This window comes from Xiphophorus hellerii, chromosome 22 (genome assembly GCF_003331165.1).
Source record: "Xiphophorus hellerii strain 12219 chromosome 22, Xiphophorus_hellerii-4.1, whole genome shotgun sequence".
NCBI lineage: Eukaryota > Metazoa > Chordata > Actinopteri > Cyprinodontiformes > Poeciliidae > Xiphophorus > Xiphophorus hellerii.
Window position 1 is genome coordinate 6,308,291 of NC_045693.1, and position 24,232 is coordinate 6,332,522.

The 24,232-nt window shown below is 38.7% G+C and overlaps 1 protein-coding gene across 2 annotated transcripts in view; it reads left to right on the forward strand.

The window, feature by feature from the left end:
• Positions 1-24,232, forward strand: part of thada (THADA armadillo repeat containing) — a 110,001-nt gene that overhangs the window by 74,649 nt on the left and 11,120 nt on the right. For both annotated transcript variants that reach the window (XM_032553878.1, XM_032553879.1), the window contains exons 31-36: positions 3,837-3,919; positions 15,517-15,896; positions 17,107-17,231; positions 20,074-20,146; positions 20,563-20,713; positions 20,805-20,927. In XM_032553878.1, coding sequence (XP_032409769.1) covers positions 3,837-3,919; positions 15,517-15,896; positions 17,107-17,231; positions 20,074-20,146; positions 20,563-20,713; positions 20,805-20,927 — 935 coding nt within the window. The remainder of the gene's footprint in view (positions 1-3,836; positions 3,920-15,516; positions 15,897-17,106; positions 17,232-20,073; positions 20,147-20,562; positions 20,714-20,804; positions 20,928-24,232) is intronic.

The following is a 24,232-nucleotide window of genomic DNA, read 5'->3' on the forward strand; positions in this document are numbered from 1 at the left end:
AGGTCTAATGTGACTTTTTATTAATCACCATATCAATCACGGACTGTAACTTCACATAAATAAACCTGAGGCAGCAGTCACTTAATCCCAATATTTTTGACCAATTTTGAGAAAGATTTCCACTAAATCAGAAAGAAATGTGGGGATTTGTTGATTTTGTGTGAATTTTGTGGCTTTATGAAAAACTGGAGGGACTTATTGATGTAATATTGAGTCTAGAGGGCCACATAAAAAGCTGCGACGGGCCAAATTTGGCCCCCGAGCCTCGAGTTTGACACATGTAATCTACAGGCTAATCTCATTTCTTAATATTGGTAAAAAAGTTCTTGTCCCATTGGCAGAATATTTAACTCAAAATAAGACATTTTGTCCCTGTTGTAAGTTGGAGTTTGGAGTCTAAAGGGCCACATAAAAAGCTAAGGTGGGCCAGATTTGGCCCCTGAGCCTTAACTTTGACACATGTGCTTTAAATCAAGACTAAAACCGACTGCTTACCTTTCGACTCATAATAACCTGAACAATGACCAACATATTTGATGTTTATTGATTTTGAAGATGCCAATTGGTGTTTTGTTATATTTTAATGTTTTTATGGTGTAAAGTACTTTGAACTGCCTTGTTGCTGAAATGTGCTTTACACATAAACTTGCTTCATTCATTAAAATAGAAGCTGCAGATCTCCCATATTTAAAACATACTGACCAGGTTTCAACCAACATATTTTAATTAGCATTTAGAAGAATCGCATCAGAAATTCTAGACACTAACAGGTACCATAGAATTGCACAAAAATCCGTGAGGGACGGCGGAGTTCCAGAGCGAAATCCCATGAAAGAGGTGTTTGGAGCCTTGTGCCAGAAGCCCATTAAAATGCTGCCTACATCGTTTTAAACTGTGTGATTGTGAGCGTGAATGGGAATAAAAATAGCAACAGGTATTTTGTTCCATATAACAGTAGGAGTGTAACAGGTAAACCTTTATGGATGCAAACTCGACTAAAAACCCACCTGTTTAGGATTGTATTTGAAACGTAATCAATTACAAATTTATTGATGGAACCTGACTTAATGTTGTGTTTTGATTGTTGATTCTATGTTGCTTTGTGTTTCTGTGTTTGATATGATGTAAAGCACTTTGAAATGCCTTGCTGCTGAAATGTGCTATACAAATAAAATTTGATTTGATGAGAAAAGGTCGAAAAATTCGGAAAAAGTTCCTCGATTTTTCAAAAAGGTTTTAGCTCTGGCCTTGGGTTAGTTTTGGCTTTTCTGAAAAAGAGTCAATGTGCTGAAGAAGAGATGGAAACACATTTTCAATGTAATCTCTGACATAGCGAACAAGCTGGATTCACTTCAAACCAGTGGATGAAAATGCCTAATTCACTTCTTTTTTCTTTTTTTTTTTTACAGTATTTTGAAAGTTTGCTCACAGTTTGTATAAGAATTGCGTGGAAACACAGATCATGCTTCACACAAACATTTTTAAAAGCTTTATCATCATTGCTGATTGCTGGTACTTTAACATAACTCAAAATTAATCTGACCTTCAGTATGAACTTTCTCCTCGAACTCATGCTGACTGTTTTGTCTCGTGTTGTGTGTGTGAAGCTTGCAGACGGTGGTGCGGTGTTAATGTCCGGGTGATGACATCATGACGTCAAGCTGACACACTGTATTCTTTGTAGCAGAGCGATCTGGTCTCATTCCTGAAGATCCGCTCTGAACTCTCCACACACAAATAATAACGATGCAAATATACGTCATGATTTTAGGCTAGTTTTTAGTGGAACTCGATAAGCTTTGCCGTGAAGTGGTTATTTAGTGATTTAAAGGAAAAAAAGATGGATTTAATCCTGGATCAGCTTGGGGCAGCTCATGAGACACTCATCTTTTGCCCTTAAGGTTTAAACTGAAATAAAAGTCCATCTTCATCTCTTTCCATCTCTTATCCTGAAATCTTTGGACCCAGTGACAACAGTAACTTTTTTGTCTGGGTCACTGCACTTAAATAACCATGACATAAAGATAATGTTCTAATTAGTTCATTTTGTCAGTAATTTCCACTTCCTGTTGGTTCACAGCAACATAGTGGCCTGATCTAACTCTTCATTCGAAGTGTGGAAACAGATGCTGCTTTTCTGTGAAATATCATAAAATTCTAGCGTTCGCCTTTTTTTTAAGCAGTGGAAAAGGAGAATAAATTACGTTTATCGTTGCCAAATTGCTCTCCAAACCAAACTGACTCTCCGTGGTCTCTTAAATTTGGAATGAATCACATTTACTGCGAAGATGTTAAATTTCACCAGAAACACACAGGTCAGATTACTGTCAGAGGTTTTTCAGATCAGTCTCACTGTGCTGATGGAAATGGTTAAAAAGATACCATTTTATTCTCTCTTTGCAACACCTGTAACCTCTACACCGACTTAGAAATTAAGTGTTTCTAAGCGTATATCTTAGCCAACACAGCTTCTCTCAGCTCTCGTTTTGCCTTTGCTTCTAATGTTTTTATTAGGAGTTTTAAACTCGGTGTTTAGATTCAGATCCAATCCATGTTGGGCTGCTGTACTCTTCATTTATGTTGTAGTTATAATTATACACGTTATTTGCCGGTATGATTTCTCTGTTCTATTTTTCTCTCTTTCTGCTGGTGTGGAAGCAGACTTTAGGATGTTTTTGTTTTGTTTTTGTCTTTCTTTCTCAGCTCAACTCTTCTCTCGTTTCCCCTACCTTTCTCCCTTTCTTCTCTGTCCCTGTGTCCACTACCTAAAACAATTTCTAATAAAATTTGATATAATTACATATATACAGTATATATAAAGCATTATAACAAAAGCTGTAATTCTCCACTTGTGAGGTAAATCTTTTGAGCCTCATTGTGGCATTCAGAGAACATTTATGAGTACCAACCTGCTGGATAGGACACGTTAAAAAAATAGGAATAGCTAGCTGACATGCTAATGTTAGCATGTCTTCACTCTTTTGCTAATAGGACTCCTTGTTAATAAGATTTCCTGACAGATAAAACAATTACAGGATTTGTTGTCCTGCTTTATAAACTTTATTCTTTACTTTGAGCATTGTAACATTTATCTACTGATGTTTCAGCTGCTCTCTGTGAGCTCTTTTAGTTGCACCTAAAGCTGTTTGGGAATATCTCAGACTGAGAATTATTTTATTTTATATCTGAAGCCAGCAGAAAACAAAATAAACAACACACACAGTCAGAAAGTTGCAGCAGCCCATAGAGTCATGTTAAATCACAGTTTTGCAAGCTGTGCGCACAAAAATAGGCCATGATTGTTGGAGATTGTGCAGCTGTTCAATACGATCAACTAACTTTATGCAGACCTACATACAATCTAAACATATACGCCACCTCATTCGAGCACCCATTGAAGACATTCTTTTCATTTTAAAAAGAGAAAAGGTAATGATACAACACTTATAAATTATGTTACCCAACACAGGCACCAAAAACACTGGGAGACGAAGCGTCTCAACATTTAAAAGATTTATAGAGTAGCAAATGCACAGTGACCCAGTTCAGTAGTTGGCCATGAGACGCGAGCCTTTTTCAGAAGAAAATCTTCATCTGTGATCTTAATGGAAACCAGATGATCGAGGCTGGAGGCTGCATTATTATCTGTCTGAATCAATAGTTGGGTCTGGAACACTCAGGCAGTCTTCTCCGTGATAAAAGAGATCCTTCATCCAAAACAGTTTGTGTTTTTCCTCCCAACACATTCAAAAGCGCATTCAGTCTCTGAAAGCTGATTTTCATCAACTTTTTATTGGCAGATCAAATGCAGAGCTGTGTGTTTGTCTCATTTTCAGGGTGAATTCCTGTTTGGTGACCAGAGGAGCCTTTTTGGACGTGCTGATGTGTCTTTGTGGGACAAAGGCCAGCCTTCTGGAAGGTAAGTTGTGTTTTAGTAAAAACACACACATTATCCACATGCAACTCATCTTGGTTTTGCTCTGTCAGAATCTGTTGCGTTGACTCAAGGAATTAAGATTGTGTATAAAGCCTGATTCACAAAATTGTTGGCCGATTTTCAAAGTGTGAGAGACAATAAAACATCTTGGGTGTAACAGGTTTGGTCGTGCAGAGTGTGTTGTCGAGCCACGCGGCAAAGACAACAGACCACACATGGAATGATTTCACTCACCAACCCTCAGATTTCAGATGGGAAATCTCGCAAAGCCTCTTGAGACTAAACGTGATTTCAGAGTAAACAAACATGGCAGACGAGGAAGAAACAATGGCAATATTTTGTCAAAGAAGCAAAAAACATGAACAGATTTGAATGGAGGAAATGCATTACATTCTGCATTGGGCTAAGAATGCATGGTGGTATTTGTTTACATTTTTCATTGTAAAATATAGTCCACTAAATTTTAAAATGTAAACAAAGCTGTCTGCAATGTCCGCTGGACTTTCAGGTGTTTTGATAGCGTTTATTCTCAATTCTCCTCAGTGTTTACGTCACTTAGCTTTCTGATTGGCTACACGCCACATGCAACAGGCTGCACACATCACAATATCCCAGATATTAGATTGGAGCGGTCCCAATGTCCATCCGAGAAAACCAGATCATTCTTAACGCATGGCAGGAATTTCTCCTAAGATCATCTTTCGAGCCGTTTCGATAATCGCAGCGTCCTTAAGTTTGTCAGAAGGGAAAAAAATCAGGACAAAAATCATCATAAAAATCTTGCCGTGTGAATTAGGCTTTACCAGTTTCTGAAATCATCATACTTGTCTGTTAGACTCCAACAACCATGTCTCACCATGTCTACCGATGCGTAAATACATTGAGATCCTTCAGTGTGATCGGCTGATTCACCATTTCCTTTACATGTGTCTGATTTTTTTTTTTTTTTTTTATCCTTGCAATTGAAATTTGCTGTAGCTGTGTATCTATTAAAGTATTTTGCAAAGACTGTAGAGTCAAAGAAAGAAAAGAAATCCTATTCAGCGCCTCAAAACAGAATATTTCAAAAGGATCTATTATGCAAAAATTTACATTTTACACGTTTTTGTACTTCCATGTCTAGAAACAGCCCACAACGGGGGTTTTTGGGGGTGAATAATGAAAATGATTCCCAAAATCAAACAGAATGTAACAAATCAGCAGGCGCTGCACCGTTACCTAGCAACCCTAGTTGAGTTCCAGAACATTTGGGCAGCTGGTTTTACAGCTGAATGCCTGTGTAAGGAATGCTGGAAAAGACAAGGGTTTAGTGATTGACTTACCTTTCAGAAGAGATGTTTGTATAATGTTCAAAGAAGGTTATATAATTGCGCATCTGTTTGCAGCCATTGTAACGTGTCAGTGTAAACTTTGAGTTGGGTCGCGTGGCCCAGCAGCAGGTTATTTGGATTTAAAGATTTAAAACAGCTCGTTCTGAAAAGAGCTCAAAATAGAGACTAAAATCTCATTATCTAAGAATGATTTTGTGCAAAATGAACATGTTTTGTATAGCCCATAGACCAATCCTCACCTGTTCAAGGAAGCATAAGAGTTTGATTTAAGGTAGTTTCCACTCTTTTAGGATTGACTGTCATTTCTGTTACTGAGTGGTACTTTACCTGATCATTTACGCTCTGTGATCTCTCCATTCGCCCTGAATTTCACTCCAAATTTGCTGCTTCCTCCTTGTTGAGAGCCAAAACCTTCCCAATGGGTTGGGTAATCCAGAGAAGCCCCACGTCTGCGCCTGTGTGTCTGGCTGTGTGCACTCGCCAAACTCTGGGGGTCCCTGCTGCGAAGGAATGTGAAACCAAAGGTGGGCGTATCGTCTGACAGATGGCGGGTTTGGGCTTATGACCCAGTTTATGGAGGACTGGTGTACGGCGGAGGGGAGGGAGGCTCATGTTTTTTAGTCGGCCATGTGCCGAGCACATGTTCCGTCTTGACAGTCGAAGCAGAGAGGAATTCTGGAAATGAGGATGAAAACTCTTCCTGGCTCGTTTGGTCCTGCTCCTTACATAAGAGAGACCCAATAGGACCGGGGTTCCTCTGATGCCTCCATCCTGTTAAATATCCCAAAGCAGTTTTCAGAGGTTTCATCTGTTGTTCTTTTCCTTTTATGCACATAAAACTAAATTTATTTTCTTTATGGATTTGCTGCTTTGTTTAGGATAATTTCCCCTGCCAATTACCTTACTTTTGTAAAACTTAAGTTTTCTGAACTTTGGACAGATATTTGACTCTAGAAACAGTTTTCTTACTCTGCATTATATGGTATGTTTGTGTTTGTTTTATAACTTGGTGAGTTTATCTTCTGGTGCGTATGAATGAAAATAAGTTTAATATCTTTTGTCTTTTTGAAAATGTTAGCCATTAGCATTTATATGGCTTTTCCGTAAACATTAGCATTTAGCTAGCACTCTGGTTTTTATCTAAAACAAGTCATATTTCAGTGTTTTTTCTTATTAATCTACTGGTAGTTTTAACATCTAAAGAAGGGAAATCGAATGTTCATTCCCACTGGCCATGTTCAGTCGATTTAGTCAAACTCTTGTTTGTTTGTCTAGAAAGTCTGGTTTATTTGGATGTGAATATGTAATCTAACTCTGATGTGGTCCAAAAATGTGAACTCTGGTCTGCCTACAAACCTCTTTCTCGGTTCGGTTGACGTAAACTGGTGCTGTTCGAATGCATATGTGAATGCAAAGTGGACCAGAGAAAGTGGACTAAAGCGCAGGGCATTCTGGGTAAATACAACCAAAACAAACGTGTGAGTCCAGCGCTAGCAAGAGAAATGACTCGTGGTCTGTCAACCAAAGACAAAAGAGAAATGCTCCAACCACTAAAATCTGACGCCACTCTTTTTTTTTTTACATTATGCGAAGAAAGAAGTTGTACTGATTTCTTCAGAGGTTTTCATGTTGTTTCCTCCTGTAGTTCTTGATGCAGCGCCTCCACAGGCGAGGAGGGAACAGGTTTTTCCAACAGTTTGGTTCATTTGACCCAGTGCGTTGTGGAAAAAAACCAAAACACTGAAAATGTATCAAATGTGGCAATTTTGGTTCCCAGTCAAACAAGTGTGACAACATCCTTAAAGGTTCAGCTCTGAAACTTTTGGAAATTATTGTTCAAAGAACATTTCATCGCAAAATAAAAAAACAAACAAAATTACGGACAATGCTCCACGTCTTCTTCATGAGTCTGTCATACAAAATTCTTCAGCCAGAGGCTTCTTCAATTCCTCTGTAATATAATACATGCTGCTACAGGAGATCCTTCCTTCTGACAGCCATAATTATCTGCATCAACTTTTTGAAAAATCTTGAACAATATGAGTTTCAACACTATTTAATTTCCCTTTTTGCTAACTGAGGCCTGCAGAGTCAGAGTTGAATTTATTAGTTTTCTCTCAGCATTGTACTTTTGACCCTGGGGTGAATTTGCTGGAACATCTACTTCTGGAAAGATTGGAAACTGTCTTTCCAATATTTTGCATTTGTAAGTAATCTAGCTCTCTAGATTAATGGAGTTAAAATTGTTTGGTAATATATTTAGAGACTGATTGCTACATTCCTTCTTAAAACCTAAAATTAAGATTTGGTTGAAAACAACTAAATATGTGATTTGTGCAGATACTTGTAGTTTTCTTTTCTTTTTATTGCACTGTTTTCACAATATCAGGCATAACAACCCAAGTACTCCAGTAAATGCAATAGAGATGTTGAATTAACTGTATTTTAGTTTAAAAAACAATCTGGAACTAATTATAAAATATTAAAAATGTAGATAAATTCCATCAATCTGTAAGAACAGCCGGTTTAAAGAGATAAAGGTGAACTTGACAGAAGCGAGTCCTTAAATCTAAATTACCAGCAGCGGAGTGGGATTTAATATGTAAAAGACAGATTGTTCCAGAGACTGGGAGCAGCTGGGGAAGTTCATATAAAAGCAGCAGGATCTTAGGACTGCCTGGCACTGAGGTCGGAGAGGTGAACAATCCTCTTTTTCAATATGACTTCTTTTTTTTCCCCCTCTAACTGGCTCCTTGTGTTAAAGTAGGAACTTTGCATCTAACAGCCAGTTCTTCTGGAGTCTGAACACAGGTCTCTGTGCGCTGCTCTTTGATCCATGCAGACTCATTTAAAAAAATAAAATAAAACTCCCCTGCCGTCTATTGCTTCATCTCTACCTCTGCCAATCTATCCTTTCTTTGCTTTCCAGACACACCAGTAAAATAAGCTGAAAGGTTTGCTTTGAGGGGAAAAGAGAGGAGGAATTGGGGCAAGAAAAAAAACAAAAAAGCATATAAAAACTTGAGCAACTTGGCTGAAATTTATCATTCCAAAACCGGGTCAATAAATGAAAACTGCTTCATTGTAGACTCTTTTGTTTGTGCTAAATTTTTGCAACTATTCTAAAAGCAAATAACACTCAGAGATTAAAGCAGTGCCAGCCATGTCCTGGATTAAAGATGCCATTAGTTTCCACATTTAACATATAATAGGCATCCAGAATCAATTACCCCACGATGCTTTTCCATCTGCATTAGGTAATAACACTCTGAATGAAACCCTAAGACCTTTTCCCGTCACTGTGAGTGTGCAACATGTGAGTTTTATCCAAACAGGCCTGGAGGAAAAAAATTTAAAAAGTATCCATAGACAGCTTTCAACTTTGCTTTTCCATAATTAGTCTTCCAGTAACATTAGAGCGTACGATTGATGTTCCTTCCTGACAGCTTGGTAAGCCATCTAGATCCAAATGTGGATGCTTGCACCCATTTCAAATTAAGATGTACTTCTTCTTTCAAGAGGGATAACGCTCAAACCGCTGGAATCCAGCGTCACGATGGATAAACGTATTCCCAAATCTGCAGGTTGCACCCTCTTGGAGCAGCGTTTACGTCTGTAGTGATAATTAACAACTCAACGCTTTGTAAGACAAACAAGTCTGGCTCAAATGAAAATATATGGAATCCAGTTTGGTCCTGTTTCAATTAAAACCAGTCAAATTCATTCAAATGCAATCATACAGTCAGATGTAGATCCAGTTACGTACTGTTCTATGCAATTTTAAGATGCAGTTGGCAAAAATCTATCCACTAATTTTGTCATTTTGAGCCAAAACAGGAAGAGAACAACTTTATTTTAACAAAAGAAACCTCCAGGAGAACCAAACAGAATCTTTTCTGTGGAGAAAAATAAAAACACTTTGTTAATAAAGTTTTTCTCTAACAAGGACAAGATGCAGCTAAACTCAGACACATGAGCCAGGAATACATTTTATAAAAAGTAAAACGAGGAGTACACAACGTTAAATGGACCAGTCACTTTCTCTAAGAAGAAGACACTGTTAAACGTTTTATGACTCGGCCAAGTTTACTTCCCATAGGAACACAAAGAAACAGCTAACAAAGTTTTAATGGTAGCGATAGCTTTGTTAATAATTTTGTCTGGGCTGTGATGTTTAGGAGACAGCTAAACATCACAGCCCAGAACCAGGAGTTACTTTGCAGGCAAAAACACACAAAGAAAACGCATTTTAATACGCATTTCCTGTCTTTATTTTTTCACAAGAAAAGAGACACGGCTAAACAGAGATGCATCAGACGGAAAGTTGGAAAGAAAACCAGAGGATGGGAAGTTAAAGAAATTTATATTTCCATCAATTTGTATTTTCTATGGGGAAGAAATCTGGAGCAGTAGCATCTTCAGCGCCTTCGCCTTGGAAGGAAGTTTAGTATTTAACTGTTTATTTGGAAAATGAAGAACACACAATTATAATCATTGGCTGCATCCAGCTAAACACAGCAACACGGAGCCAGTAGTACTTTCTATACTAAAAAATATATGAAGAGTGCGCAAAATTGGTAACAGCTGTATTTCCATTAACTATAAAATTGTCCAATTTGAAATCAGAAAAACAAACTTGCTTAATGAAAACACAATTAAAAAAATTCTCAGTTTTTGATAAAAACGTTTTTGCGTTGGATCAAGTGGTTTTTCATCCATATCGAAATGCTTTTTTGCATCACGAGTCACATGGTCAACAACCGGATGTTACTACTGGCAGAAACGTTGAAGAAGACGACAGGAAGTAGTAGGAGGAGGATGTTTTTTTTATTATTATTATTTTTCACCAGAGCCCTCACAGCATCACACAGTTCACAAAACGTTGTGTGTCATATAGACATATGATTCAATACGTCTGTAAAATGGCCGACTACAATTTCCCCAAATCGCCACATACGTAGCCGCTCCTCTCGCTCCAACACCTGAATAAGACGCTAGCTTCTCCTCTGATTGGCTGAATTATGAAGATAATCTCTTGTAACTGTTTACATCAGTCGCTGCCATAATTTTTAATGACCCATTGCGTGAACAAGCTTATTCATGTGTGGTTTTAATTTTATTTTTCATTTAATGGAAACACTCCAATTACGAAATTGTGTTTTTTTCCCCCATATTAGCAGAATATCAACAAAGATTTGTTCACATTTGTAATGGAAATGCAGATTCTGAAGCCAGAAGGACTTTCTATGAAGAAACGAAGCAAAGAGCACTTAATGGTAGCAATAACTCAAGTAATACATAAATGGATTCTAGCAGGGGAAAGTGAGATGGTGAGAAAATGTGTCATTATAAAGTTTTTCACCAGGACACTGTAAAACTCTGGCTTCATAGGAGACTTATCACTTTCCCATTTGTCTAGTTCATGCTCACACACGTAGATGCGTGCTTGGCGTGTCTGGGTTTTTTTTCACAGTTTGGGTGATGACGATGGAAGCTGATGGGAAATCCAGCTGCTTGGTTGCGTGTGAGAAGTTCAACCTCAACACAGCAAAGTGTCCCAGCTTTTTGCCGCTTGTCGGCAGCGCTAATAAAGACGTAGCGCACTTATTAGGGTTTGTGGTGCCTTTTTTTCCTTTGCTTTCCTTACTAATACCTTCATCATATTCAGCTCTGAGTTGCGTAACAAGCTGCTTCAGAGTGACATGAACCTTTTTGAACAGTTTGCAGGTGAAACTGGGTTCATCTTTCTTCTTCTGTCCATCCAAACAGATGATGATGAGTAACATCTCTTGAGATCACCAAAAACCTTAACTTTATTTAAACCAGATGTTGGGGTTACATTTAGTTTAAATATTTGACCTCTGCCTCAGTGGACCATCAAAGATGACCCCCAGTTTCTTTTCTGCTTCTGAAAAACGGTTCTTCGTGGGAAATAGTTTCCTTTCCTTAATGTCGGATTTGTGCGTTTGTTGTTTTTCTTTGCTGCCAGAGTCGGAACAGAAAGCAGAAGTTCTGCTTGCATTCGCAGAGAATTACAAACACGGTTTGCCTCTTTCAAGGTTTGAGTTTCATGCTGTAAACCAGAAGCACAGGGGAAATCAGCATAACCACAGGCTGTTATTAACGGCTGGCTTGGCTGTGTTCTCCGTTTTCATCAGTCTTTTCGTGATTAGGTTCAACAAAAAAGTGGGGGAGAACAGTTTGGGTGTTCCTCCTCGAGGGAAAAGTGTTAAATTGCAGTTTCTCCATAAACGTTTTTATACTTTTTGCAGAGCTAAAAGGAAAAAAAAAACTTCCCAAAAACCATGTTTCACTTGAGATGTTGCAATTATCTGTTCAGATCCTGTTTGGACCTGCTGGTACAATCCACCATGCATTCTTAGCCCAATGCAGGATGTAATGCATTTCCTCCATTCAAATCTGTTCACGTTTTTGCTTCTTTGACACCTAGATGTATGAGATCAGAGGTCACTTCATTAAATACATATGCAGTTTCAAAATATCCCAGTGGGATAAGGTGCCTATCTCCACCTGTCAATGGGCGGGGTCACCCTGGACATGTCGCCAGTCAACACAGAGACAAATAGGACAAACAACCATGCACACTCACACCTAGGGAGAATTTACAGAGACCAATTAACCTGACAGTCCTGGTTTTGGACTGTGGGAGGAAGCCGGAGTACCTGGAGAGAACCCACCATGCACAGGAAGAACATGCAAACTCCGTGCAGAAAGACCCTGGGCCGGGAATCGAACCCAGGACCTTCTTGCTGCACGGCAACAGTGCTACCAACTGCACCACTGTGCAGCGCCTGATCAGAATCAGCTGGATAATAACAGTTTGAATACAAAGAATTTAACTCACTGCGACAGACTGGCGACCTGTCCAGGGTGACCCCGTGAGGTTAACAACTAGCATGACAGGCCGAACACTCATTGGATTGCTTAGCCCAGGGGTGGGCAGTCCTGGTCCTCGAGGGCCGGTGTGCTGCGACTCTTAGATATCTCCCTGGTCCAACACGCAAGAATCCAATAGTTGAATCACCTCCTAAGTGCAGTCAGGTTTTCCAGAGTCCTGCTAATGACCTCATTATTTGACTCAGGTGTGTTGAAGTAGAGATACACACACCTGCAGTTTCTGTTAACGTGTCATACTTTTTTTTTATTGAAAAAAACTAGTTTGGGAAAAAAATATTTTGCCTGATTTTGTTATTTTTTGTTACTTTTATGAATTATTTTGATTTTGATCCTTAAAATACCAAAACTTCTACTTAACTTTCTATTTTGGTCCATCTGATGTCATTTTTAAACATTAAATGATTGATAATTTGATCAGCGCTTGAGTAGACAATACTTTACTCTTGTTTTGTTTTAGGCTACTTTTTACTTTGCCCACCTCTGCCAAACATTTATTTAACATACAATCTTAGCCCCAGAAGGGTATGTCTGTCTCAAAACTACCAGGTAACAGATTACTAAAATCATAAAGCCACTTTTATCGCTTAATAAAGGCAAATCTTGTAGCGTTTTACATAACAGACCCGATCTACTTTGCATGTATCTCTTTTTAGCGGTGTGTTAAAGTATAACACTGAGTAATTCCCTATTGTCTGCCTTCATCACCTTTAATAGCTTTGCATTCTTCACATGTTCTCAACAGAAAATCCAAAAATATCAACTCCTGGTTTATTTGACTGTGGGTTTGGAGCTGCTGCGGTTTTTCACCTGTGGATGGATTTAAACAAACGCAGCTGTGGGAGAACAAGGACTATTTATGAACCCGGATGAAAAATGGTGCACAAAGTTCACTGGAACGCATTTAATTAGTGAAGGAAGTAATTCCTCCCTCATCTACTGTCCTCCTTAACAAAGACTTCATAAAAACAAGTTTACCATTTTATTCTGAATTTAATTTAAGTTTTATAGTTTCAGTTCTTATTTTTATTCCGCTTTTGGTTTCTTTAAGAGGAACATTTATGGTCTTAAAATTAATGAGGATGCCAGAGTGTGCTTATTGCTGTTTGGCTCATGTCTTCTTCTTTGCAGTTTTTGATCCAACTCTGTAAACACATCCAAAAATTAAATTTAACAGATTATATGTTAATCAGTAATTATTTGCTAGTACCTTTAATAGAGATGCATCATATAGTGTTTATGAAATATGCCACATAAACTGCAATGGGATTTTGGTAAAATAAGTGAGGAAACCGATCCGTTTGGAGCCCAATTGCTTCAAAACTGAAAGTGAAGTTTGTTTTTAACATTTCCTTCATAAAATATTACATGTGCCTAAATACATACTATAATGGCCACCAAAAAGTTCTTCTAACTGTTCAGATATATATTACGAAAGGACTATTTAAATTCTGCTTTTCCCCCTGAGCTTTAAAAATGGCGGGAATCACCATAGCAACTAGTGACTAAGCATTTTTTTAAATAGTTTCTTACTCCGAGGAACCTTTCTGTCACATACTAATTCATCTTCAGCTTAATTACCAATTATTAATTAGTATCTTCCATTGATATGGGTTTTTCTGTCGGTTGTTGGGTGAAGTAAATAGAATTAATCGAGACATTAGCCACAAAGTTGTGTCAAGCTAACAGCATTAGCGTTCTTCTGTGCTGTTGGTTTCTCTCCAACGCGCCTTTCCCTCAGTCATCATTCTCTCTTCTTCGCTGCTGCCATTATTGTGCCCTTAAACCTCTATAATAATCATTAAGCTTTGCTTATTTGGTCTCCAAATCCGCTTTGAGAATCAGGTTCTACAGTAACTCTGCCTGTCTCCACGCTAACACAGAACATCTCCGGATGAATGCGGCATTTCCCGCTCTTTTGTCAGGGTCCATTTTGAGTGGGGCAGATAGAGTTGCACTAGATTTCATAAGCCGTGGGGGAGGGCGTGTGTGTGTGTGTGTTTAAACTAATTGAGCTGGCTGTTAAACCCGGGTCTCTGCAGTCCTGAAGACATTCTGCAGGGTGGGGTGAAGCTTTAGTTCGGCATTAAGTTTCTCCTTAGCTGACTTGCCACTGGAATATACTTAATGGAAGTGCACACTCAAGTGTGTGTGGGCATCTTGAGTGTGTGATCACAGGTGCCAGGGTTGGAACAACTCTGGACCTTTCCTATAAACAAATAGAAAGGAGCAGAAGATCCTCTTGAGTTGGTCTGTGGTTTACGTCACAAACTTGTCTTAATTTGTGATTTTGTTTTTTCTTTTGTCAAAAATAGTGGACTAAATTTAAATAAATATAATTTATATGCAAAAGCCAGTGAAAGAAATGTTCTGGTGCAAATTCTTAATGTTTATAGTTCAGTTTTGGCCAATTTTTAAAATATAATTGCAAAATATGACGATAGGTGGATGAATGCAAAAAGGAGTTTGTCCTTGACTGCGTCTAGGAAAATGATGTGGTTAATGTCATAAGCAATGGGTTAGGGGCACTTTCCATTGTAAAAACAAAAACACAGAAGAGTTCACAAAGATAATATCAGTAGTAGCACCATAAATGTCTATAAAAGTGACTCAGCTGTAAAAAGAAACAGAATGGTGTACTTTCTGTGTCAAGAAAACACAGAAGACTTCCCAAAGACTGTCCATAACAGACACAACTGAGAAAAATAGCACTGAGCCAGGTGTACTTTCAATGGCCAAAAACATGAAGAGTTCACAAAAACAATACCATCAATAAAACCATTAATAGAGAAGTCTAAAAAGTCATACAACTAGAGGAAAAACACTGAATAAGGTGTACTTTCAATGGTAAAAAACATAGTTCATACAGATAATATCAGTAGTAACACCATAAATTACTATGGGCATGAAAGAGGCACGACTGAAAGAAAGAATACAAATATAGCCTTCAAATTTAAAGACACTAATGTAAGCCCTGGGTCAGGTGTTCACTTTCCAGTATTGAAGAACAAAGAGAGACCTCTGTTAATTCAGTTTATTGAAAATGATTCTTTAATGGATGGTAGCAAAATCAAATAGAGTGGGGAAAATTGATCTTTATGTTTTGCAGCAGCAGCCTATAGATTCTAGTCCAGCTGCTAGCGGAAAACCCTTAAACCAAATCCTAAAATAGATCAAAATAAATCTTTATACCTTCATATCGCTATCAAGCTCATCTAAAACTGATGTTTTATCTTCCTCACTTGTCACAAGTACATTTACCTACTGCTTTGAATTTATTCCAAAGCTGTCACCTTCATTGTTGGCTAACGTCGACCTTTGTGTGGTTCTCAGATTCAGAGGTCAGCGCTCTTCGTCAGATGACCCTTTTCATCCTCACAGTCTCTGAACTGTTGACCTCCGACTCTTCCTTGGCTCCACTTGTCCCCGGCAACACGCAGTACTTGCTCAGCCTCGCCCAGGTGGGCCTCAGTGCGAGTGTGGATTGTCCTGACCTGTGGAGAGGCGTTGAGCAGAGACATCAGCTTCTGGACAGTCTGCTACGTAGCCCGCTTTATGAGGTGAGGGAGCTAGCATTGGAGGGTATCCTGAGGAAGCTACATGAAGAGGAGGGGGACGAAGCCAAGAGGAGGCCTCTGTGGCTCAATGAGACCACCGTGTCCGACCTGACCAACATGGCCGTTCAAGAGCGACACCAGCAGTGTTTAGCAAAGGTGAGACACACACAATCACACAAAAGCACTAGTGTGTTTCTGGTGGCTACGTTTCCATTCATTTACCATGTGAATTTTGAGCCAACTTTTAAAATGTCTCAAAAAAGTAAAAAAATTAAAACAGAAATTAGGCATGTTTTCTGTCAGATTTTTATGTTTCTCATGGCTGGACAATAAATATAGTCATAGACACGTGATCAATAATACATTTGAGAGAATATTCAATAATTTCACTGGGTTTGGGTGGCTAAATCCAGAATTTATGGGAGGAAACAACTAACTTGCCAGGCAACTCTTTGGTTACCTAGCAACTCACTCACTCACTCACTCTTTAGTTACCTAGCAACAACCTGTTGAGTAACTGGCGCAGCAGCAGTTTAAGGTTTTGCCTCTATGGCTCATAACTGAGCTTAAAAATAAAAGCCAATGCCATGGAGATAAAACTGTGGATAAAAGAGAAAAAGTCACACCATCAGTTGGGTGGTATTTCAGATATTTAAAAAAGAAAACTAATCAATACATTTTGATATGAAACTCTTGTATTGTGATACGTTTTTCAGCCATATTGTGATTTGTCTTTTAGCCATGTTGTTCAGTCTCTACTTCCTCATTAGGAAACTGACATGGGCCACACATTTAGGAAAACTTAAAAACTTGAGATTTGGATAGAGTTTAATGCCTCTGGTAAGGCACAGACCCAGCAGTGGATGGGAGCGTTCTACCACTCCCATCCCAGGCTAGAGTGCTTCTCCTTGGCCACTCTCGGGAGTGACGGCTCCCCTCCTTAATGGACCCACCATTGGATGGGAAAGTTCGCTATGTTGGAATTTATTCTGCAAAATGTGTTTCCATCTCCTTTTTAACGTTTCCTGTTTCTCTGAACCCCCCTTAGGCAAGCATGAAATTGAGGAAATAATTTTGAATTTTTCCATTTCCATCAACATTTTCTAAAGTGACACTTCAAAATACACATAAAAACATTGATGGAAACAATACTTCTCTTTGTAGGTTTCCTTTTTAGCTCATTTAATGGGAAATGACCTGCAAATACTTCCACCATTAGTTAACCTGCACCCACTCTCTCTTTCCAGGTCTGCACTCCAGAATGCTGCAGGAATGTTTGCTCAGCAGAAAAAGGAAAACTAAAATAGCTAGAGCTGGAAAAAAAGACAAGTAGCTGACTTTCTCTTCCTCCCTCTGCTCCTCTCAGGTTCTGCAGGTGTTGTGTGTGTTGGGCTCCAGCGGTGAACTCTTGTGGAAGGACGGCGAAAAGACTTTATCCCAGAAGGAGGTTCTGATCCACCTACTTACTCTGGCTGAGAACTTTACTCACAGGTTGGTAAAAAATCCTCTGTTCTGACCATAAGAACAGAGGATTCTTATCCTCTGTCTGAATTTGACGTCTTGTTCAGCCCAAAGTTTATTACTAATCTGATAAATGTAGTAGCTTAAAGACACAGGAGAAGAAACGTTGGCCTACATTTGTCCTGCTGATCTTTTAAGTGTCTCTAAGAACAGTTTGCAAAGTCATGTGAGAAAAGAGATTTTAATTCATCTTTGCAGTTTAAACAATATGACCTGCAGGTAAACAGAGAAACCTGAAGCTTATGAAATTTCAGAGTCAATAATTTAGGCTTACTGGATAAATAAATAAATCAGAATATCATCAGAATAACAGAAATTTTATGCTTTCTAAAAGTTTACGGAGTGAAATTACACAAAAATAAATAAATAAAAGGGTAACAAGTACAGAACCCTGTGGAACTACATTTCTCACTCTTTACAATCTTATCACTGTACGTATCAAATGCAGCCCTGAAATGTATCAAGACAAGTAAAGCTCAACTCTGTTACATGATCCCAAGACAATATAATTTGTAACTCTCAGTTTTGGGAATCATGTGCAGTCATGAGGTCTGAGGCAGAACTGTAAATATTATGAAAGATTGGATACTTCTATGTTATCTAGATATTCATCAAATCGAAAATAGAGCTATTGGTTAAAGAAAAACTGCTGTAAATCGGTTTATATATTTTCAAAAGAGAGGTTGGTAGTGCTATGAAGCTGCACTATCTTGTAATTCAGATTAATTCAGATTAGTAGGGAAAATATAGCGTAAACTAAAATCAGGTTTTAAATGAATAAACTTGAAACCCCTGGAAACAGGAAGCAATGTCAGACTTTCTACTTTATTGAAACAAAGCAATCAAACTACTGATAGTTAAAGGAATACAATCAATCAATTAAGTTTATTTGTATAGCACATTTCAGCAGGAATGCAGTTCAAAGAGCCTGACCTGATAAAAACAAAATTTTTATAAAGAAAATTTTAAAGAACTCACCATGCAGTCAACAATCGAAGAAGCATTACATTTTGATGAGTGCCGTACACATCAGATATGTTGGTCCGTGTTTCTCTGAACAGGTTTTTATTTAAAGGAACTCAGTGTTTCAGCTGTTTTGCAGTTTTCTAGATGGCTCAACAGGGCTCTGTTAGCATAAAGAGAAAAATGGGACATAGCAGGTCCTTTCCTTATTTTAACTTACTGTCAAAACAGCATCAAAGCTGTCCATTCTCAACTTTTAGCTCTGATGGATGACAGTATATCTGCTGGTACCTGTTGGGCTTTCAGTGTGAGAATCCATGCAGGAGGGGACACACAGGGTCACTGGCTGCACCTGGGCACCACTTTGCTTCTCTCTGGGGTTTATGTGCTTGCTTGGCAGCAGCTCTGTGGTTGCCCTACTGTCCCTCCAGCCACAGAGGGGGCATTTGCAAAATAAAATCCAAGGCGTGGAAATGTTTCTGTGGATGAAAGCTGATATTTATGCTCTCAAAGGCCTTCATCTGCACCATTATCCTGCTGTAAGACTAATCACACCTGCCTGGCATGAGGCCGTGTTTTCGTCAGTTTATGAAAGAGTCGTGAGTCATGAGTCCTCTGTCTTTTACCGCAAACTCATTTGGCACTTGGTGTTCCAGTTCATGTGTCTGTGCTCAGACGGTAAGCCCTTGGACGTCCACTGGCAGACACACACGCACACACCTTTTCTTGACAAGCCAGGGCTGTACTTTTCTCACCCCGGACAAGAGAATACAGGCTTGAATAAGGATTGGATTACAAAGCCTTGTGAAGCCTTTTCCTGGCCACAATCTCTGCACACAGGGATCCACTTTCCCTTCAGCGCAGCCCCTGGGTTATGATTAGAGCTCAGGAGGGATGGGATTGGGTTGCCGGTTGTCCTTGTCTGCCATGTGATTAAATGGCACTCGGGGTATTGTGACTCAAAATATCGTGGTGAGTACTAGCACACTTCTTTTGTGTACAGTAAGGCAAGAAAGTGGAGGTATTAGTGTGTGAAGGATGGCAGGAAGCCCTAATTGGACCCTATGACCTTTATTTGTGAATGTTATTTCTTAAATATCACTTCAAACTGATTTGAAGTAATAGAATCAGGGCATTTTCTGAGTAATTGTTTTGTATTGTATTGAACTAGACCATCATGTCTTAATTACTACTAAACTGTTCAGAGAAAAGAATTCACTACATAGTGATTTATTATGACATACTTGTAGTCTGTTACTTGATTCATTAATGTAAGCTCAACGAAGAAATATATCACATTATCATCAGCATAACAACAAACCCTTTTTAAAAGTTTTACAGAGTGAAATTATATAAAAAGAAAAAGGGTAACAAGTACAAAACCCTGTGGAACGCCATTTCTCACTCTTACTTTATTGTCATTGCACAAAGACACAACAATGAATTTGACAACAAAATGTTGTTGCTTGGTTACCAGAGCACACAGAAAGTAAATACTGAAAAACTACAAGTGTGACTAAAAATACATACACATATATACAATTGTTACTGGTGCAGACAAAAAATAATAATAAAAATGTAGGTATTGGCAAGTGAGTCCAAGGTATAAAAAAAATAAATATACTTATTAAATAAATAAGTATATTTAACTGAGAAAAAACAAAACTTAGGCTTACAAAGTATTTTGATCTTGGTAAATTTGGTCCGACATGTAAAAAGTTTGGTCACCGCTGACTTAGGGAGTTCAGTTTACTGAGTAGAAATTAAAGTATCTGATTAAAATGAATAAAAATAAAGCAGCAGAGCTGAGATTTGATGATTATATGAGATGTTTGATGTTCTGTTTCAGTGTGGAGCTCCTGTGTGCTGCAGTAACACTGGCCTCCCAGCTGGTGGTGGCGCTGGTGAGCTCTGATCATCAGGTAAAAAACTCAGAGATGTAATTCCTAAACATGTGATATTTAACTGCTGCATTTATTTACCACCTGCCTTTTCATCCAACCTCCAGTTTATGCATCAAACCTCCTCTCTGTTCATCCAACCACATGTCTAGTCATCCAACCATTCGAATATTCATCCAACCACCTGCCTATGCATCCAACCACCTGTCTATGCATCCAACCATTTCTCTGTTCATCCAACCTTTTGTCTATTCATCCAACCTCTTGTGTATTCATCCAACCACCTGTTCATTCATCCAACCTCCTATCTGTTCATCCAACCACTCGTTTCTTCATCCAACCATTTGTCTTCAACTTTTAACTGCTGAATTTATTTGTTAAACTCAACAGCCAGGTTGTTTTTCTGCGTCCATATTCATGTTTGTTTTTAAATGTAGGATCTGGGTGCAGTGGCGTGTTTCGCCCAGTGGGGGGCTCTGGTGTGCTCCTGCTCTGCTGAAGAGCAGCCGGTGGAGGTGAAGCTGATGGTCGCCAAGGTGCTGGTCACCTGTTCATCCACGCTGATGACCAACCCTCAGCTGCCACTGGGTGAGTCTGGGCCAGAGCAGCAGAACAGAACCCGGTTCTTCCTTCCGGGTCTAGAACTTCACAGTGTTTGGGTTTCCTGTCCTGCTGTTAGGTTTTGCTGCTACCGTGTCGCTGTGGAGCAGTCTGTTCACGCTGCTGCAGGACGAAGACCAGGAAGTGAGAGACGCTGCCTCCGACTTCACCTGCTGTGTGCCAGCTCACCTGCTCAGCTCAGGTAAACTCCTATGCTGGCTTCCATGCTGCTGGCCACAACTTCAAAATAAGACTTCCTGTCTCAAGAGATTCAGTTTTATAAACTGGGAAATTAAAAAAAAATTTGTTTGCTTTTTGTCGACTGAAAATACGGTTTATGGAAGAAAATTTTCAATGTAATTAAATACAGTTTAGAGATGTAAATATGATGCAGCCTGATGACATCACTGATATGCTAATGAATGCATGACATCATCACCAAGTTTAAACATGAGCAGGAAGATCTATGCATCCAACCAACCACTTATCCATTCATCCAACCATTCATCTATCCATCCAACCATTCATCTATCCATCCAACCATTCATCTATCCATCCAACCATTCATCTATCCATCCAACCATTCATCTATCCATCCAACCATTCATCTATTCATCCAACCATTCATCTATCCATCCAACCATTCATCTATCCATCCAACCATTCATCTATCCATCCAACCATTCATCTATCCATCCAACCATTCATCTATCCATCCAACCATTCATCTATTCATCCAACCATTCATCTATCCATCCAACCATTCATCTATGCATGTATGTAAATGTAAAAACACTCATCTGTACAGACAGACATAAATATATCCTGGTGTTAAAAAGTTTGACATCATTTCCTGCTCAGGGTTGGGGCGCATTCCTGGAAGGAAGGGCGCTAATTCTGGTTTAGCAGTTTGGAAGTGTGTTTGTGTGGTTATGTGTCATTCTGTTTGGAACGTATGAGGCCTGTTTACTGAAGAACTGTGTAATATGACCCAGTGGAGCTCGCTGACAGACACATTAATGCCAGTTTTAGCCTCTCAGATGCTCCATGAGGGGACTGACACCCTGACTGCTGTTCAGACTCATAAACAGCCTTCGTGCTGCTTCCTGGTCTCATTTGGCTGCTTTCCTTCACTTCTCCAGGTCCCCTGCAGAATCACACCCTCTTTGAGTCTTTGCACCACTGGATGTTATCACTTAGCATGCCATGAAACTGCAAAATGAAAAATAACTGCAGGGTTGTTATCACACAGGCCACAAAGGAAATACAGTATTTGTTGCTTTTTTCTCTCCATGAATTTCCTGTTTGTACCCTATTCAAATGTAGTTTCACAGTTGATCAGAGGGGTCCAAAGTGTGGTTCAGGGGCCTTTTGTGGCCCATGGAATAATTTTGTGTGGCCTCCGACTGCATGTTTTTGAGAATTTATTTTAGATTTTTTAAATCTAACTTGAAAAATCTGTTACAAACTGCTCAGATATGTAATCAGTGACTGCATGAGTGTGTGTGGGCGTGCGGGTGTGGGTGTGGGTGTGTGTGTGTGTGCGTGTGTGTGCGTGTGTGTGTGTGTGTGTGTGAGAGAGAGTGTTGCACCAGTGATTAAGACTGTAGGGGTGTGTTTGTCTGTGTAGTGTGAAAGTAATTTGTAGCATCATATTTTCTTTGTAACCTGTCAAGAGATTGCAGATATGAAGTAGATTATGCTATAATCTGGTACAGACCACCAAATGTTAATATTTAAGTTTGAGCTATATATTGTGCCTTTTAATGTAGTTTATTATTATTATTATTATTATTATCTTTATTATTTTTAGTTAAAAAAATGGTGCATATTTTACTGACCTGCACAAACATTTAAAAGAAGAAATCTTGAAGATGGACTGACCAACGTCGTCTTCTTGTTGCTGAGACAATTGACCCCAAAATGTCCAAAATTATAAAAAGTTTGAGATTTTTTAAATATTTCAAATCTATTTATAGGTGTTTTCTACAAAAGTCTGACTGCTTTGTTTATTTTTTATTAAAGTATTCCATGCTTGGGGTTAAACCAGCGGTTGCATTAACTGAATATTTTTGGTCTCTCACCTTTTTTTGACTTCTGTTGGCTTCAAATGGAGAAATGTTCCCTGATTTCAAAACTTTGACTGAAGCGGCAGCAGAGTGCAGATTCATCCTCCAGAATCCTGACATTTTGGATTAGACACAATCGTGTTTGCAATCCAGGTTCATTCAGTCCACAGCAGGGGAATCATTCATAATTTAAATGCAGTTGTATTATATATATAATATTGTATAATATTTAGTTATTGTGGCCACAGTCGATGGTTTTTGTCTCTGCGGAGAAAACGTTACACATATTCATGTTATTGATGTTTGACTCTGTGATGTGGATTCTCAGTTTATCATAATAATTAAATTGAACAAAAATTTATTGCAACTGAATATTTTATTTTTATCATTTTAAAAGTTTACCAGTAAAAATAGGTTATGGCGGGATGTTTTTTTTTTTTTTGACACAGTCAGTCAAAATGACTGACAACGAAAAAGTCTAGAGTAACCTTCACTGTAAAAAAAAAGTCTCTAATTTACCAGCAGCTCTGGGATTTTTCAACTTTACGGTACAGAATTTTGCTGTATTTTCACGGTAAAATTTGGAGCTGCCTGTATTTTACTGTAGAGACTTTTTTTGTTTTGTTATTTCAGAAGTGAGTCATTATTTCTACTTCTTATATATTGTTGACTAAATGAAATGTTAGTTTTAAATTAAGGGTTAAATGTTGTTTTTACCTTAAAAATCAGAGCCTGCTTCAGTCAGGAATGCAGTTTAATGTTTCTGGAAGTGTTTTTATCTACTTTGTGTGTGTTCTATATAAATGAGACCAAACAGGGTGAAGATAAGCCATTATCAGCTGAAAATCAGGTCGAAACCGAGGTCAGCACCATGACTGGGATGGAAAGGTTTCCTTTCTGTACGACATGAAGAAAACACAATGGACCTAATTACAGAGCGGCTCGTCCTCCATCCATTCATATTCACGGCTCCTTTGGAGAACACTATTATTTCTTTGTGGAAGGCAAAGTTTCACGTTACATTACGAGAAAGAAAACTGAATCTACATTTTGCTCGTGCTGTTCCACCTTGAAGCTCTACAGTGAAGAACTAAAGGGAAAAATTGCGCTATTATGTTTTATGACTGTAATACTGAAGTCGTTTCAACTCATTCTGTCTCTTTTTCCGCCTCAGGCGAAGCTTTACATGGAGGGGTGTGTGTGTCGGGTTTATGACCCGCCGTTGCTGAGTCAAGTATCCGAGGCGTTAGCTGCTTCAGACGGCAGTGGCAACGCCTGGTCCTTTGATATGGAAGACTGGGAAAACTATGGTTAAGAAAAACCTGTTTAGCCGCGTGAATTAATCCATAAACAAGCTCAGAAAATACCAAATAAAAGTCAAACAATTATACACAAATGGTTATAAGGAAAAGAAATTAAATAGTTTGAATTTTAACCC